At 47.4% G+C, this 14,965-nt stretch overlaps 1 protein-coding gene across 1 annotated transcript in view; it reads left to right on the forward strand.

The window, feature by feature from the left end:
- Positions 1 to 14,965, forward strand: part of VWF (von Willebrand factor) — a 137,338-nt gene that overhangs the window by 64,551 nt on the left and 57,822 nt on the right. The window contains 4 exon segments of the mRNA XM_035707072.2: positions 2,209 to 2,369; positions 9,641 to 9,744; positions 10,999 to 11,137; positions 13,488 to 13,622. Coding sequence (XP_035562965.2) covers positions 2,209 to 2,369; positions 9,641 to 9,744; positions 10,999 to 11,137; positions 13,488 to 13,622 — 539 coding nt within the window.

Here is a 14,965-nt window from a genome sequence, read left to right on the forward strand (position 1 = left end):
TTATTTTTAAACATCACAAATAAGATTTTTTATTTGTCACCATTAACTGTCTTAATTTTAAACCGATTCTTGGACTGGTGGCTATATCCATCAGCTCATTCAACTTTAGCACCGGTCTCATTCCCAGTAGTTTTTCCAGAAAAACTACTACCTTCACCATGAAGCTCTAGGAGCTTTCCCAATTCAAACTTGGGCTTCTTCAACATTTTTGCTTTTCTAACAAAGATATCATGGAGTGGGTAAATAGACTGACAAGTCTTTTCTAGATCTTTTCTGACACTGTCTGGAATCAATTTATTGACCACTCCTTTCAAGAAGGACACCTGGTTAGAAAGCTTTTCAGATGGATTTGAAAGAAGGGAGTTGAGACTCTTGGTTCTCAGTTTAAGGTCCTAATAGTAGCTACACTGGTTAAGGACAAGGCACAGAAGGGAGAAGGGGCTGACCTGGCACTGATGGGACCATATTCATGCTTATGAATCAGAGAGAACTAATTGGCTTCCAGAGGGATCCGTGCCTCGAAAGGACTGTCCCAGAAGGAGAGGGATGACTTTAGGCAGATAAATGGGCCAATTTCAACCTCCAGCTTGACCACTTCTCTCTGCCTTTCACTTCTCTCAACACCCCACCTCTCCCAGTGACCCATATGTGTGCTATACATTCGTTCTCCAGTTTGGCCCAGGTAAGAAGTCAGGCTGCTTATGTGACTGATTGGGGAGCATCTCTCAGCCTTGAGCCGGGGTGAGATCCCAAGCACATGGGTGGCTCAGACATTGAAATCAGAACTTAAAATCTTGTCTTTTTCTATTCAGGCTGCCGTAGCAAGACACCACAGACTAGGTGGCTTCACTGTGAGAAATACAGAAATGTATTTCTGTGTTCTTAGTGTAAATGTCTTGCAGTTGTAGAGGCTGGAAGTCTAAGCTCAGGGTGCCGGCAAGATCAGGTGTAGGTTGCAGGCTTCTCCTGTGTCCTCAGAGGGCAAGAGGGGCTGATGAGCTTGTGGGGGACTGTCTTCATTAGGGCCCTAGCCCCATCTGTGAAAGCTCTACCCTTATGGCCCTCTTACTTCCCAAAGGGCTCACTTCCTATCACCACTACTTTTGGGGTCAGAGTATGATTTTTGGGGGAGGGACATTCAGTCCATAGCAGGCACAAGGGTCACCTAGTCCCTCTGCTCCTCTCCCTGGTGGTTGCTCGTGTCCCCATCCTTTTGGGTGTTTTCTAGCCTGTGGTCTCTGGAAGGTGCTGATTTTTGAAGTTAGGAAGCTCCAAAATTTTTGTGCAATTTGGAAGATCCACTTAGTCTTTTAGGGTTTCGTTTTCCTAACAAAAGTTTCTGTATAAAAATAAGGCTAGAGCTTGTCCACAGGAGATAATAAGTGCTCTATATGGTAAGATATAAATGCCGTGAGGTGCATTTATTTCTCTAAATCCAAGTTTTTGAAAGGAAAGTATTGTATCAGTCATCTGCTGTCATCATTTACTCAATCAGCTGTCAATACCTGATTGTCAGGAAATATGATATGTCTGTGAACAAAGGAGATAGAACCTCTGTTTTCATGGAACAGATATTCTGATATTCTAGTGTGGGGGAAGAGGGGTGCGGGCAATCAACAAGTAAGTAAAATAGATAGCATATCAGAGAGTGGCGATAGAGGAGATCAGATGGAGGATGACAAAGCAGGGAGGGCAAGGAGGAGTGCCAAGGGACAGAGTATAGCAAATTTAAAAAGAGTGATGGGTGGCTAGAGGCTGGACAGAGGATGGGAGCCATGGGAGCAAAGTCCCCCTTAAAGATTTTGTGGCTAAATTAGTTGTGACCATTTTATGAATAGTCCATTTGGGGCCACAGAGGTTCCTTTTGAGCACCCAATGCAGGTCCTTTAAAGCCTAGGCCTGGACATTCCCACAGTGCATCCTGATTCCATGCAACCTGCTACGGTGGGTTCAAGGGGCATGAGGAGCGTGGGCTGACATAGGGATGCGGAGAGCAGGAGAGGCGCCTTCAATATTGGCAAAGGTCAGGGGCTCAGTTGAGTAGATGAGGTGGCCATCCAGCCTCACGGGGAGGTGGGGAGCACCTAATCCCAGGGAAGGGGGAAGCTGGGTCTCTGGAAGTGATTGACTGCAATGGGGTGGGTGTGGGGGTACCTAGGAGAGTGGAAGGGAGATCCATTCACTCCTTTACTTTTTCCTACCCACAAGGCAAAAGGAGCCTGTCCTGTCGGCCCCCCATGGTCAAGTTGGTGTGTCCCGCTGATAACCCGAGGGCTGAAGGACTGGAGTGTGCCAAAACCTGCCAGAACTATGACCTGCAGTGCATGAGCACAGGCTGTGTCTCTGGCTGCCTCTGCCCGCAGGGCATGGTAAGCCATCTCTGCCACGGGGTGGGGGTGGGCAGCTTTGCATTTTCCTGCGGGCACAACTTGGATATGGTGGTTCTGGAGCAGAGAGAGGAAAAACCAGGAATGGTAAGGGGGTGGGGGTGGTGGCTGGTGGAGGTGGTGATGGGGGCAGGGGTTGGGGGGAGTCTCCTGGGGCTGACTCAGCTGACAGAGCTGGAAAGGGAGGTGGTGGGAAGGTGTCTGGAGTCCACCTGATGTGGTCTGACAAAAACACAGGAACTTAGTGCACAGAGGTGCCATAGGAAGCAAAGTGTGTTATTTCCAGAAAATACTTACAACTGGAGACAGGCATTTCCCCTGGGATTTTCCCAAGAACATGCAGGAAGAGGAGAGGGCACAGGCACATATTTGCATATTATTTGCATATAAAGGCCAGCCCCAAGTCCCTTCCTCTTCTTTTTTTTTTTTTTCCCCTTCCTCTTCTTGAGACTTCTTTTCCTCAACCATAAAGTGAGTCAAGAGGTCTTGGCCAGCTCTTAACATCCAGTGATTCTGGGGCTGGGGCTGCTGACATGCAGCCTGTGGCCAGCAGCTCCCCGAGTGCCTTGCATTGTTCAAGACAGGCCGGTTTGCCACCACCCGGCTATGGATTGCTGCTGGTGGCAGTGATCTGAGTGTGCCCAGGCTCCTAGCCTCCCTCCCAAGTCTGCTTGTAGGCTGGTTATGTTTAAATACATTACAGCAGTCCCCCTACCCGTGGCTAGCTACCTACCGTCAACTGTGGTCCAGAGGCAGACACCTGTCATAGCCTAACGCTTTGTCTCAGTCATCTTCTGTTGTCTCATAACGAAGGCATCTTATTCTCACATCATCTCATCACAAAGGCATGTTATCATCTCACATCAGCACCAGAAGAAGCGTGAGTGGGTACCATACAGTAAGCTACTTAGACCACAGTCATATAACTTATTATAGTCCTATAATTGTTTTATTTTTAGTTATTGCTCTTCATCTCTTACTGTGCCTGATTTGTAAATTAAACTTTATCATAGGTGTGTGCATATAGGGGATGAAACAGTATATGTGGGGGCTCGGTACTCTGCGACTGCTGCATACATGTTGTTATTCTTGTTATACTGCAGGTTATAACTTCTGGGTTTTTATCTTTCAAAAGCATCATGTCTTCTTGCTTTCCCTGTGATTTTCCATACCCAAAATGAGTAGGGTGGGGCTGGGGCAGGAGTTGTAGAGGTCAAAATGGGAGGGAGTAGGATGGCTCTCACACAACCCTATAGGGTGTCAGTGATGTCCAGGCCTTGGCTTGGGGGGCGGGGTCCTGGGCCGTGGGTGCTGCCCGTATCCTCTGGGGGGAACTGGGACCTATCACTGGTGGCCCTCAGGCAGGCTGTGCATTGGAGTATGTGCAGGGCAGGTGATTTATCTCCTTTCTTCCACCCTTCCTCAAGGATAGAGAGACCAGCTGTTCACTTTCCCTGAGGTGTTCTCCTCTGCCTTTGCCTCTGATGATTCTGAACTGTCTTTTCTACTGGGAGAACTAGAGATTGGCCATGGAGCACCCCCAACCTGGAAGGTCTTGTTTGGTGCGTTTGCAGAAGGTGGCTATTCAAGGATGCTAAAGAAGGAGGGGAGACTCAGAGCTGGGGAGAGGCAAGAAATAAGATAGGGGAGAGGAAGCTTCTATATTGCTCTTATTTGACTGTCCTTTCACTGTACCTGGAGGAGAAATTCTCCAGACATCAGACAAGTCTCTGGTAAGAAAAGGGGCTTCACTCAGGGAATTATGTCAACATCAGAGACTCTTTTAAATAAACCTTTTTCTTCCCCCCAGTGAAGCAAACAGTACAGATCATCTTAGACAATAACCACAACAGTTGCATCACGGTCCCAAATCCCCAGTGGAGAGAGAAACCCCATGCATAGGATGTGGACACACTGTCGGGAGCTCACTGGCATCCCGAAGCCTCTGGCACACACTCTGAGGACAGTCTTTGGGTATCTGTCACACAATGAGCTGACTCTAACCTCAACTGCAGGGGATTCTAAACTCAAGAGCTTGGAGTCTAAGAGATTGGATTATTTTCACAACTGCTTCATGACGATGCTGATCGTTGAGGCCAAATTCGGCAGAGCAGAAAAGTTGGTGATTTATGAAGTGCGCAGTGTGCTGGCTGCTGTACCGGACACGTGTTCCTGGCCGCAATGCAAAGACAAAGGAGCTGTGTGGGCCTGTGTGATGCTGTAGACATCCTACCCAGGGGTGTTTCTCCGTGTAGCCTGTCCCCTGTGGGAGGTGTGAGGACGTGGCACGGGCCTGAGGGTTTGGGGGAAGAGGTTGGGGATTCTGCATTCTGGGGACTTGAAAGGGGGCCGGGGTGGGTGTGGGTGTGGGGTGGGGCAGGAGCTCTTGCTGGGGGCAGATCTAGGAGAGCAGAAAGAGCACCTGAGTAGGAACAGGGCAGGGCTACACTCTCTGTTCAGGCTTCACTTGCCCTTGGGTGAGCGTACCTTCTTTCTCTGAGCCTTGATTGCCTTATCTGTGTCATGGGTGGATAATTCCTGTTCATAATTCCTGCAGCGTTGGCTGTGGGCCCAAAGGGGTTGTAGGTGAAAGTGCTTACAGTATCTTAGGGATAGCTTTGATTCTTTTCATCAGTAATCGAAGCTCAGTCTCAGAGACTCTGCTGACCTCCTCCTTCTCCTCTGGTCCCCAGGAGAGATCTGTGCAGGGCCTGTTTTCTTAAAATTTCAATCTGTCTTAGCCAAAGCTTTTATAAATACAATAGAAATGAATGATCAGAAAAAAGAAATAAAAAAGCAAAGACATACAAAATATGAGCTCACCTCCGCCCTATTTTTATTAGATTTAACAGATGTGATGTATGACTCAGGCGAATTGCCGTATGATTTTCCCAGGCCTTATTCCATTTGTGTCCTCACATCATCACAGATCGGCACTGGTGTAGTGGACCACGCTTTGAGCAGCGCTGCTCTTGGTTGAGGATTGCCTCTCTCCGTACAAGGCATCTCTGGGCATCCACTGCAAGGCCAACAGCAGCATCTGCCTGAAAGCATTGGGAATAGATTGGGAGTCCCCCCCTCTCTGCAGTTTATGCTAGGCTTGGCACCTGCTTAGAGCTGGGGTTTTCTGGCCACGTCATCTGCTCCTACCACTGGTGCAAAGGTCTCCTTGCATGAAACACAGTAGGGGAATACGTTTGATAAGGGGTTGATGCCCTGATAAATGGTTGGTTTATCAGGAAAAGAAGCTGCATGGAAAAGGCATTGAGTTGGAGTCCCATCCTTTCAGGTATGACTCCTGGCTCCTGACATTTACTTAACAGAGTGGCAAGTTGCTTAAAATCTTTGACTCTGACTTTTCTGATCTGTAAAACTGGGTTAGAAGGGTGGTTGGGAGGACGGGAGATGACAGTGGCAGGGTCATGGGAGTTGCTTAGTAAGTGGTACTTTGATGACTGCTGTTAGAAGCTTGTGGAGGAAAACCATGAATCATATTGTGAAAGGAGAGATGCTATAGGAAATTAGCACATGCTGGGAGCAATTTTAAGACCTCAGTGTCCACATTCAGAGGCCCAGGAGACCAATAAAATAAGGGAGTTGCTTCGGAAAAATTTCCGACTTTTTCTTCAATACAAAAATTCTGGAGTGGATTTGCCTTTGTTGGAATATTACCCACTTTCACCACAAGGTGACAGCAAAGCACAACCCACTGCCCAGCTTGCTCATCCAGCCACCGTGTTAATTCTGAAGGAGCATCATCCAGTGGTGGAGTAAGAGCCCTAAAGACTCATGATTTCTCTCTCTCTTTTTAAAAGATTTTACTTATTTATTCAGGAGAGGCAGAGACATAGGCAGAGGGAAAAGCAGGCTCTCTCCGGGGAGCCTGATGTGGGACTTGATCCCAGGACCCTGGGATCACGAACTGAGCCAAAGGCAGACGCTCAACCACTGAGCCACCCTGGTGCCCCAAGGCTCATGATTTCAACCCCTTCTATTCACACAAGAGTCTGAGGAAAGATAGGAACCAGAACCACTCAAGGCTACATAGTGATATAGTGGAAACCCTGGTTTCCTGAGTCCCAGACTGGGCTCCTTCATCCCTATTTGCCTCCCTCCCTTCCTTGAGGTGGTCTTGGAAAATGTGGTACCCCTGTCTGGGAGATGCTCACTTACCCTCTGAAATCTTGTAGTGACACTTTCCTAGCTGGTATCCAGTTCTGTTACTATTAGGAAGCCTTTGGCAACTGGGAAACCTGTTCCTTTCTCTGGTACTTTGATGCCTAGTTTTCTCACTGGCCCAGTATGAAGACTAAAAAGACTCTGGCACTGCTTTTTGAAATGTAGAGTTCGGGGCTCCAGGGCCCATCCAGGGTGGGCCTCCCATGTGGGCACTGTAAATCCCAAGAGATGTAATTTTAAAAGGCCCAAAAAGCCATTCTGTCTCAAAAGTATAATAAATATTTGTCACCTACTCAGGCTTACTGACATATAATGAGCACAAATTCATTTTGGTTAACAAGCAGGAGTTTTAGAGAAGACTACAGCCTTATAAATCCTCATAGCAAGTCATTCACAGCTTAGTATGAGTTATTTAATCAGTGTCTTTCTACCTTAGCAAACATCTAGTTGAAATCAGCTGTATTGAGCTGGAAGTATTGATGGGTAGAGAGAACACATGATAGTTGGAAGGCAAAAAAGATTTTGGAGAATGGGGCAGTATGGTGTTCGTGTATGGGGGCGGTGGGGGAGGATGGGGCCTTTTCAGAGAAGAGTAACAAAGTAAATTTTTTTTCTGTTTCATAATTTTTCTTGGGGCTGCCCCAAGACCTAGTACCATGTTCTTGACATGAACTCAAGATGTCCCTAGTTGATGAATAGTGACAATGCTTTCTGCCTGTTTTTTCTGAAGTCTTAGAAAGGCATTCATCAACTTTATCTTATCCTTCTCATGTCTCAAAGGGACAAACATTAGGCAGAGATGGTTCTCTTCATTTTAAACATGATGTTTAAGTGATTTTCCACAAACTCCAGGTAGGGACTGCTATCCTGGCTTACCCTATGTGTCTGACCAGTCTTCATCTAGATCCTGTTCATGCCCTGTGTTGTACCTTTATCCTTTTTATCTCCAGGGATTTTTTTTAATGCTTGAGGACTCTCTGGGTGTTTTTGGCTGGGCTGGTGTTATTTGATCTTCTCTCCCAAGTCAGAGCTGGTAATAAGGTATGGCCTGGAAACCTTCTTTTTTCATTTAAAGGTTATGCTTTGTCCCCTCTCCAGTTCTGGCTTATGGATTTAACTCTACACCCCTCCTGTCTTTATAGCAGTCCTCATCCAGAACCAAGGTCCTAATTTAATACTGTAATCCATCAGTAAGTCAGGGCAGAGAGGAGCCATATAGTTTATCAGTGAGAGCGCAGAAATAGCAAGTGGCAGCTGTGGCAGTGGTGGCATTATCTCACGATCATGCTGGGATTTAAATTTATGTCCATTGGAGGAGAGCTGGGACGCACCTCTGGGCCAGGAGAAGGGCTATGTGAGCTATGGGTGTGCAGGACTTTTTGTCAATAGGCTGAATATCCTAAAGAGAGGTATAAAAACATCCAGCGTGCAGACCAGGAGGTGTGGGAGCCTCCAACCAGGCTGCCCGGAGGGGAAGGGGTGGTGCATGTTCTGCTAAGGACAGGTGAGGTTAGCAAGGCTCTGTTTCCTGGAATCCATCCCCATGCATCACTTTTGTCTCACATAATGTTTCCAGTAAGGAGACTTCTAGCCTGGTCTCCATCAGCTGGAGGTGTGGGCATTGGAGAGCACAAGCTTCCCCAGCGGATGCATCCATCATTCTTACTACTTAGCCACTAGGTGGCAGGCCTCAGACTCATGTCAGAGCTGATGAAGCTTGGCATGGGGGGTGGATATGTGGAAATGAACCCCAGTTGTAACAGCTGCTGAAGGCTGTGGTAGGGAGACCTTCGCCGCCCCCTCCCTGTTCCTCCCAAGCTGCCATCTTCCCTACTGGGTCCTTCTTAGAAGAACAGGGCCCGGCTGACCTGCCCCTCTTCCTCATTCTGTCTCCTACCCTCCCCCTTCACTTAGGAGTTGAGGACTTAGGGTTGACTGAAGGTGGTGGTTACCATAGCGGAGGTTATTCTTCCCATCCCCTTCCAACACACACACACACACACACACACACACACACACACACACACGACTTTTGCCTATGGTCCCTGCCCTGTTCCCAGGGCTCTATCCAGTTCCAAGCCCTGGGAACTCACACTTGTCTGGGGAGTGACTGGAGCACACAGATCCTGACATACAGACCAGGAGCTTCTCACTCCTTGGATAGCTCTGGAACCAAGGTCTGTTCACGTGAAGGTGACCCAGAGCTCTTTTAGATGACCACCATTAGGCCATCCCCAGAGCGGACGTCCAGGGCTGCCTTCTGAAGTTGGGACAGAAGCATATTTACATGCTAGGGTCAGAGTGGGTTTGGATAGCTCTTGCTGAGCCTACTAGGGCCGGTGGGTCTTAGTTCTTTTTTCCCCTGGCCCCTACAGACCTGAGGAATGTGACATGCTCACGTCCTTCGTGGGTGGAGGGCAGGGAAGCAGAGCATACCCCAGTGGAGGGGGTGTCAGAATCTCAGGGGATGGGGTGAGGAGTGGGCTTGTGGGGCTTGACTATGCCCCAGACTCCCCTTTGGTCTATCCCTACCTATGGCCAGTATGCGACCTTCACCTCCACTGTACTAAATGCACTTAAATTTTACAAAATATATTGTCCATCTTTTTTATTGTAAACAACACATGCTCATTGATGAGCATTTGGAAAACAATTTTAAAAACCAAAGAAGAAACTAACATTCTCTTTTTCTTCTATTTCACCCTTCCAGTTGGTTGGAACTTCTGTATTTCCTTCTAGTCTTTTTTTGACATATATGTATATATATGTATATATATGTATATAGTTTTGGTACATATATAGTTCTATAATTGGGACCATATGTATATACAGTTTTTCCCTGTTGTAAACAGGGTCAGTATTTCTCACAGCATTTAAAAAAATATTTTATTTATTCATGAGAGATGCACAGAGAGAGGCAGAGACATAGGCAGAGAGAGAAGCAGGCTCTGTGTGGGGAGGAGCCTGATGTGGAACTTGATCCCCGGATCCTGGGATCATGACCTGCTGTCTTCCCAGCAGGGCTTCAGATCACTCACTGTGGCCCCCAGGACATTTGGATTCCTTTCCTTTAGGTCCGGCATGAAAACAGGTGTGTGGCGCTGGAAAGATGTCCCTGCTTCCACCAAGGCCAAGAGTACGCCCCAGGAGAAACCGTGAAAATTGACTGCAACACTTGGTGAGGCCTGAGAGAGGCTTTCCTGGGGACCGAGCCGTTGGGGTGGAGTGAGCCGGAGTGGGGATGCGGGGGCCAACATGGCCACAGGACCTCTGACACTTGCCTCCAGCACCCTGTGGGAATGTGGTTATTCTTTCCTTTTCTCTGTGCCTCTGTTTCTCTATCTGTAAAGTGGGGAGAATCTTTGTCCTCACCTGTGCTCACCCTGCATAGACACTCTCCCGGAGAGTAGTGTTTCCAAGAAGGACCTTGGCCCGTATTGATCAATACACATGCGGCCAAACTGCCAAGAGGCACAGGCTTTGAAGGGTCCCTCTCTGGCCTTCTGCTGCCCCCTAAGCATACTGCAAGTGTGCTTGTCACAGCATGGTTTGAAAAGGACCTTCTGCAGGTGGTTGGTTTTCTCCTTCCTTCTCCGTGGCTACTCTTCATTGGCCTTTTGCTCTGCTCACGCACCATGCTGTGACTTCTGGGTTGCGCACAGCTTTAGGGAGAGGCGCACGTGGACAGAGGCAGGAAGGGCTGGGAACTGGAAGGGGCTTCGCTGTCTCTCAGGCCTGAGGTCTGAGCTTACCACTTCTGACGCACAGAGTGGGCTTCCTGATGTCAGCTCTGGTTACAGACTGGTGGGGGGGGGATGGGGTGCTGTGGTAGTGGGCAAATCACTGTAGATTTAAACATAGCTGTGAAAAAAAATAAACATAGCTGTGTACACACAAAATCTCTCCTGGCAGAAGTTGCTGGTTAATCACTATTTTTCCAGCTCAGAACTTTGCTGGTGTTGTGTCTTGTTCTCCCCATTAACCTTAGAAGGCTCTCAGCCTCAGTGTCTCTGTTCTGTAGAGACCCCATGGCCACTCAGGCAATTTCCAGGGAGGCTGAACTTTAGCAAATCCATAGTGGGTGGTCTTCAGAGGATCTGGACCTCTTCTCCTGGCTGCCCGATCCCCTTGGGTGACCTGTTTGCTTCATTGCCTCCCTTCCCCCCTTGGAACAGGAGAGCAGTGTGGCTTCCCTCTCTCCTTCTTCACCCTATGCTCTAAAAATGTGACAGTTTATGACTGCAAACTGCCCCCCCCCATCCACACCCTATAGGTGGTGGCATCCTACACTTCTAGAGGCTTCCTGAAGGGTGCCACTCTGGTGGCACCCCAGAGTGGTCTGCATTCCTTCATTGTCTCTCGTTCCCCCATGCCCAGAAGAGCCCTCACCTCATGTTACCCATCTGGTCATCCTGGCCATTACTGTTCCTAGTGTCTGTCGGGACCGGAAGTGGAACTGCACAGACCATGTGTGTGATGCCACTTGCTCTGCCATCGGCATGGCGCACTACCTCACCTTCGACGGACTCAAGTACCTGTTCCCTGGGGAGTGCCAGTATGTTCTGGTGCAGGTGAGAGGGATGGAGGGCAGGGGTGCTGTTTGTCTCTCTGTGGGACTGGGAGGTGCTGACTGCCCTTTGGGGGTTTCTGGGTCAGATTCTGCTATTCCTTCTGTAGAAACAGCTCTGGAGCTCATTTCTACTGGAGCAATTTTCCAGCTCCTAAAAGAGGTGCCTGAAACTCAGAGCTATGGTCTGTCTTCCTTCAGCTGACATGGAGACTTACAGGGTGGAAGCTCATTTGTTGACCGGGCCGTGTGTAGGGGCCCGGCTATCATCAGCCCAAGTTAGCACTGACATGGACTTAGATAAACACACTGGTTGCTTTTGGCAGACACAGCATCAGTCAGGATGCACAGTGGGGAGGGGAGCCAGGGCTGGACTGGACTGAGCCCCCTCACCCTCCCTGCTAGTGCCCTGGTGTGTGGCCCAGGACGAAGGGACACTGGGAATAGTCCCTGGAGTTGGCTTCCCGCCCTATGATCCTGTCGTCCACCATTTCCATTCCTAACCTAGTACAATTCAGAAGGCGGGGCGGGGGAGGAGTCATACTGCCCAGGAAATCCTAACCGGTGAGTGAGGACCCCAGTCCCTCTGCCTTCCTCTCCCCACTGTGTGGATTCCTGTAAACTTTTCTTGCTCGTTGACACCAAAGTGAGTAAGCAAGGAGGTATGAGTGCTTTTCTTATGGGGGTGAGACAACTTGACTCTGTGAAGCTTTAAAACAAATGTGGTCTCTCTGTCTCCATTCTCGGGAGGAGGGGCAGGGGCTTGGCATGGTCTGAAGGGAGGACCGCAAACCCATAGAAGCCTCAGCCCCAGAGACAGAGCTGAGGGGCTCCATGAGTCAGGCAGTGAGAGTGTCTGAGCATGCATGTATGCAGAGCATGCTGGGAGTGGGGCAGGATCAGTGACAGCACTGAACAGCTGTGCACAGAGCATGCTGGGAGTGAGCATCGGCACTAACCAAGCCTCTATCTCCCATATCCCAGTGTGGCCCCAGAGAGGCATGCAGCATTCTGGGGAGACAGACAAGTCATGCACATCATGACATGGTTTTACTGACACTTATGAACGTGGTGTGTACCCCCTTTTAGAGCTTTCGTACATATTATGTGTGGCAGCCCGTCTTTTGATTATCTGCCTCCCAATCTTGGTAGCAAAAGATGAGGTGACACCAGTCCTGGGGCCCAACCATCCAGCCAATTTTAAATGTGAGCACCCAGAAAACATGACTAGACTGATTTAGCGCAATGAAAAGGAGCTGGTCAGATCTGCTGCTCTCCAGCTTTCCCCCTGCCCAGCCAACGCTTTCCCAAGTGGGCCAGTTTTAGAGTCCCTTTCAAATTGTGCTTCTTTGTGGTTGCTCGTTTTCCTTCACAGCCAGTCCTGTTGTGCCCTACTGATACTCTTCCCTGGATCCTCCCCTTTCTCCCTTCTTCCTTTAGGAGATATTATCAAGATTTGAATCTTTTTTAGCCAAATCTCAGTTGATGACAAGAACCATTTATAAAGCTCCTATACCTTTGTTCCCTCATTTATCCTTCACAATCCCATTAACTCAACACAGACCCATTTAACCTCTAAATCCCACTAAGTTCGCTGATCCTGTCTTTTAGAGGGGCAGATTGTATGTGTGTATGTGTGTGTGTGTGTGTGGGGGGGTGTCAGTGACTTGCTCAATGTAGCCAATAAATGGCAGAGCCAAGGCTCACACTTTTTTTTTGAGTGTCTTTTTTTTCTCCTATCATACCACAGCAATAGCCACCATGGAGAGATATTTGCTAGAAATGTGTCCCCTTTATCTTAATTTTCCATGCAATTGATCAAGACGGACCAGAACTCCCTCATCCTCTATTCCCAAACAGCTCAGCACCCATAGAGCTGTGTTGAATGACTTCTGGTTATATTTCTGGGCCAGCAGTCCAGAAGGATTCAACCAGAATTGAGAGCCACAGAGTGCCATGTGGTCAGACTGTCCTTAGCTGGGTAAGACTGAGCACTAACAGGTCTGGGTGGGGGTCTTTAGGCTGCTGTGTTTAGCAAAGCATACCACAGGCCTTTCCCCTTTTGCCTCTCTCCCTCCTTCTCTACCTCGTGCTCACTGACAATGGTTCATATGTAATGGCTGAAGATGACACACCTGTCCTTTCTCCCCCCACCCTCATCTCATTCTCTTTCTCTCTCAATTTCATTCTCTCTGTCTCACACAGACACATGCACATGTATACACATGTGCCTGGACATGGTAACATCCTTTAACGCATATCCTTCAATGGTCTGAGATGATGAGATGCTTATCTTCTGATCTGGGGAGAGGTAGCAGGGATAATATTTCTCTCCTGGCACCCCCTTTCCGCAGGATTACTGTGGCAGTAACCCTGGGACCTTCCGGATCCTGGTGGGGAACGAGGGGTGCAGCTACCCCTCAGTGAAATGCAAGAAGCGGGTCACCATCCTGGTGGAAGGAGGAGAGATTGAACTGTTTGATGGGGAGGTGAGTGCCAGCCTTATTCCCTCCACCCTCATACCTCCTTTGTTCTTCTGTCAGCTGATTAAGAGCAGGCATTGAGTGTTGTTTAGAACTTGTGTGATGGAATATTGTACAGCCATTAAAGAGCATGAGGTACAGCTGTATCATCTGACCTTGACATGTTCTATGAGAAGAACAAGTTGCAGATGGCTATGGATGATGGATTCCCATTTTAGTGAAATAAAGTGCAGAGAGGTATGTGGAGAAAAGTGTGTAACTATCTGTAAAAGCGTAGTGCTTACCTCTGGAGGGTGGAGTGGGGATTGGAGGGCAGGAGGCCCTTCCCTTTCATATATCTATATCTATATCTATATCTATATCTATATCTATATCTATCTATATCCAATACATATATAAATATACATATATGCACACATCAGCACACATGTACATATATGATACACACAGTATCATACATACATATATGTGTATGTACCACAGCATAATATATCTCTCTATATACACATACACATATAATATAGACATATACACACGTTTATACATGCATGTGCATATATCACATATACATGTAATATACAGATATATACCAGATATACATATATCCATATGTATGTGTACAACATATATAATAGATAAAAGCATGTATATATCATACACCACATACATATACACATAATATAAACATATGTACACACATATATCATATATACATGTATACTTATCTATCATATACAAATATATATGTACATGTATACATATATACATATGTACATGTGTTATATACATGTAATAAATATACATATACACATATCCATCATCTATACACACACATATATACATATATAATATATACACAAATACATACATATACATTATATGTAACACAAAAACATTTATTTTGGGAAGTAAGGGTGTTTTGGGAGATTTTTACTCTATGTTTTTCTTTTCAGATAAAATCTTTTTAAAAGAGCTCAAAAGAAAAGTAAACAGATTTAGTCCTTATATGCTAAGAGTTTATGAAGTGTTCTCAGAAGGGTACAGGAGAACCACTTAGCCTCTTGTTTAAGATTCTGATCCTGGAAAAAAAATGATTCTGATCCTGGGGTCCACCTTGGGATTCTGACTCACAGGTCTGGCTGGGACCCCAGAATCTGCATCTGGAGGATCACATAGTCTGGACACCATAGTTTCGCTTCTGCTGGTCTGAGCATCTTGTACTAGGGAGACCAGGGTCTGGGCTCAAACCTGTTCTGGTATCTTCATTTTGTCTCATGGTCTCAGCCCGCATGAGGCGAATAATGGGGCGAATTCCCCATTATTGACTGTCAGTCAGCAGTGTCAACTCT

Source organism: Canis lupus, chromosome 27 (assembly GCF_003254725.2).
Source record: "Canis lupus dingo isolate Sandy chromosome 27, ASM325472v2, whole genome shotgun sequence".
NCBI classification, from domain to species: Eukaryota; Metazoa; Chordata; class Mammalia; order Carnivora; family Canidae; genus Canis; species Canis lupus.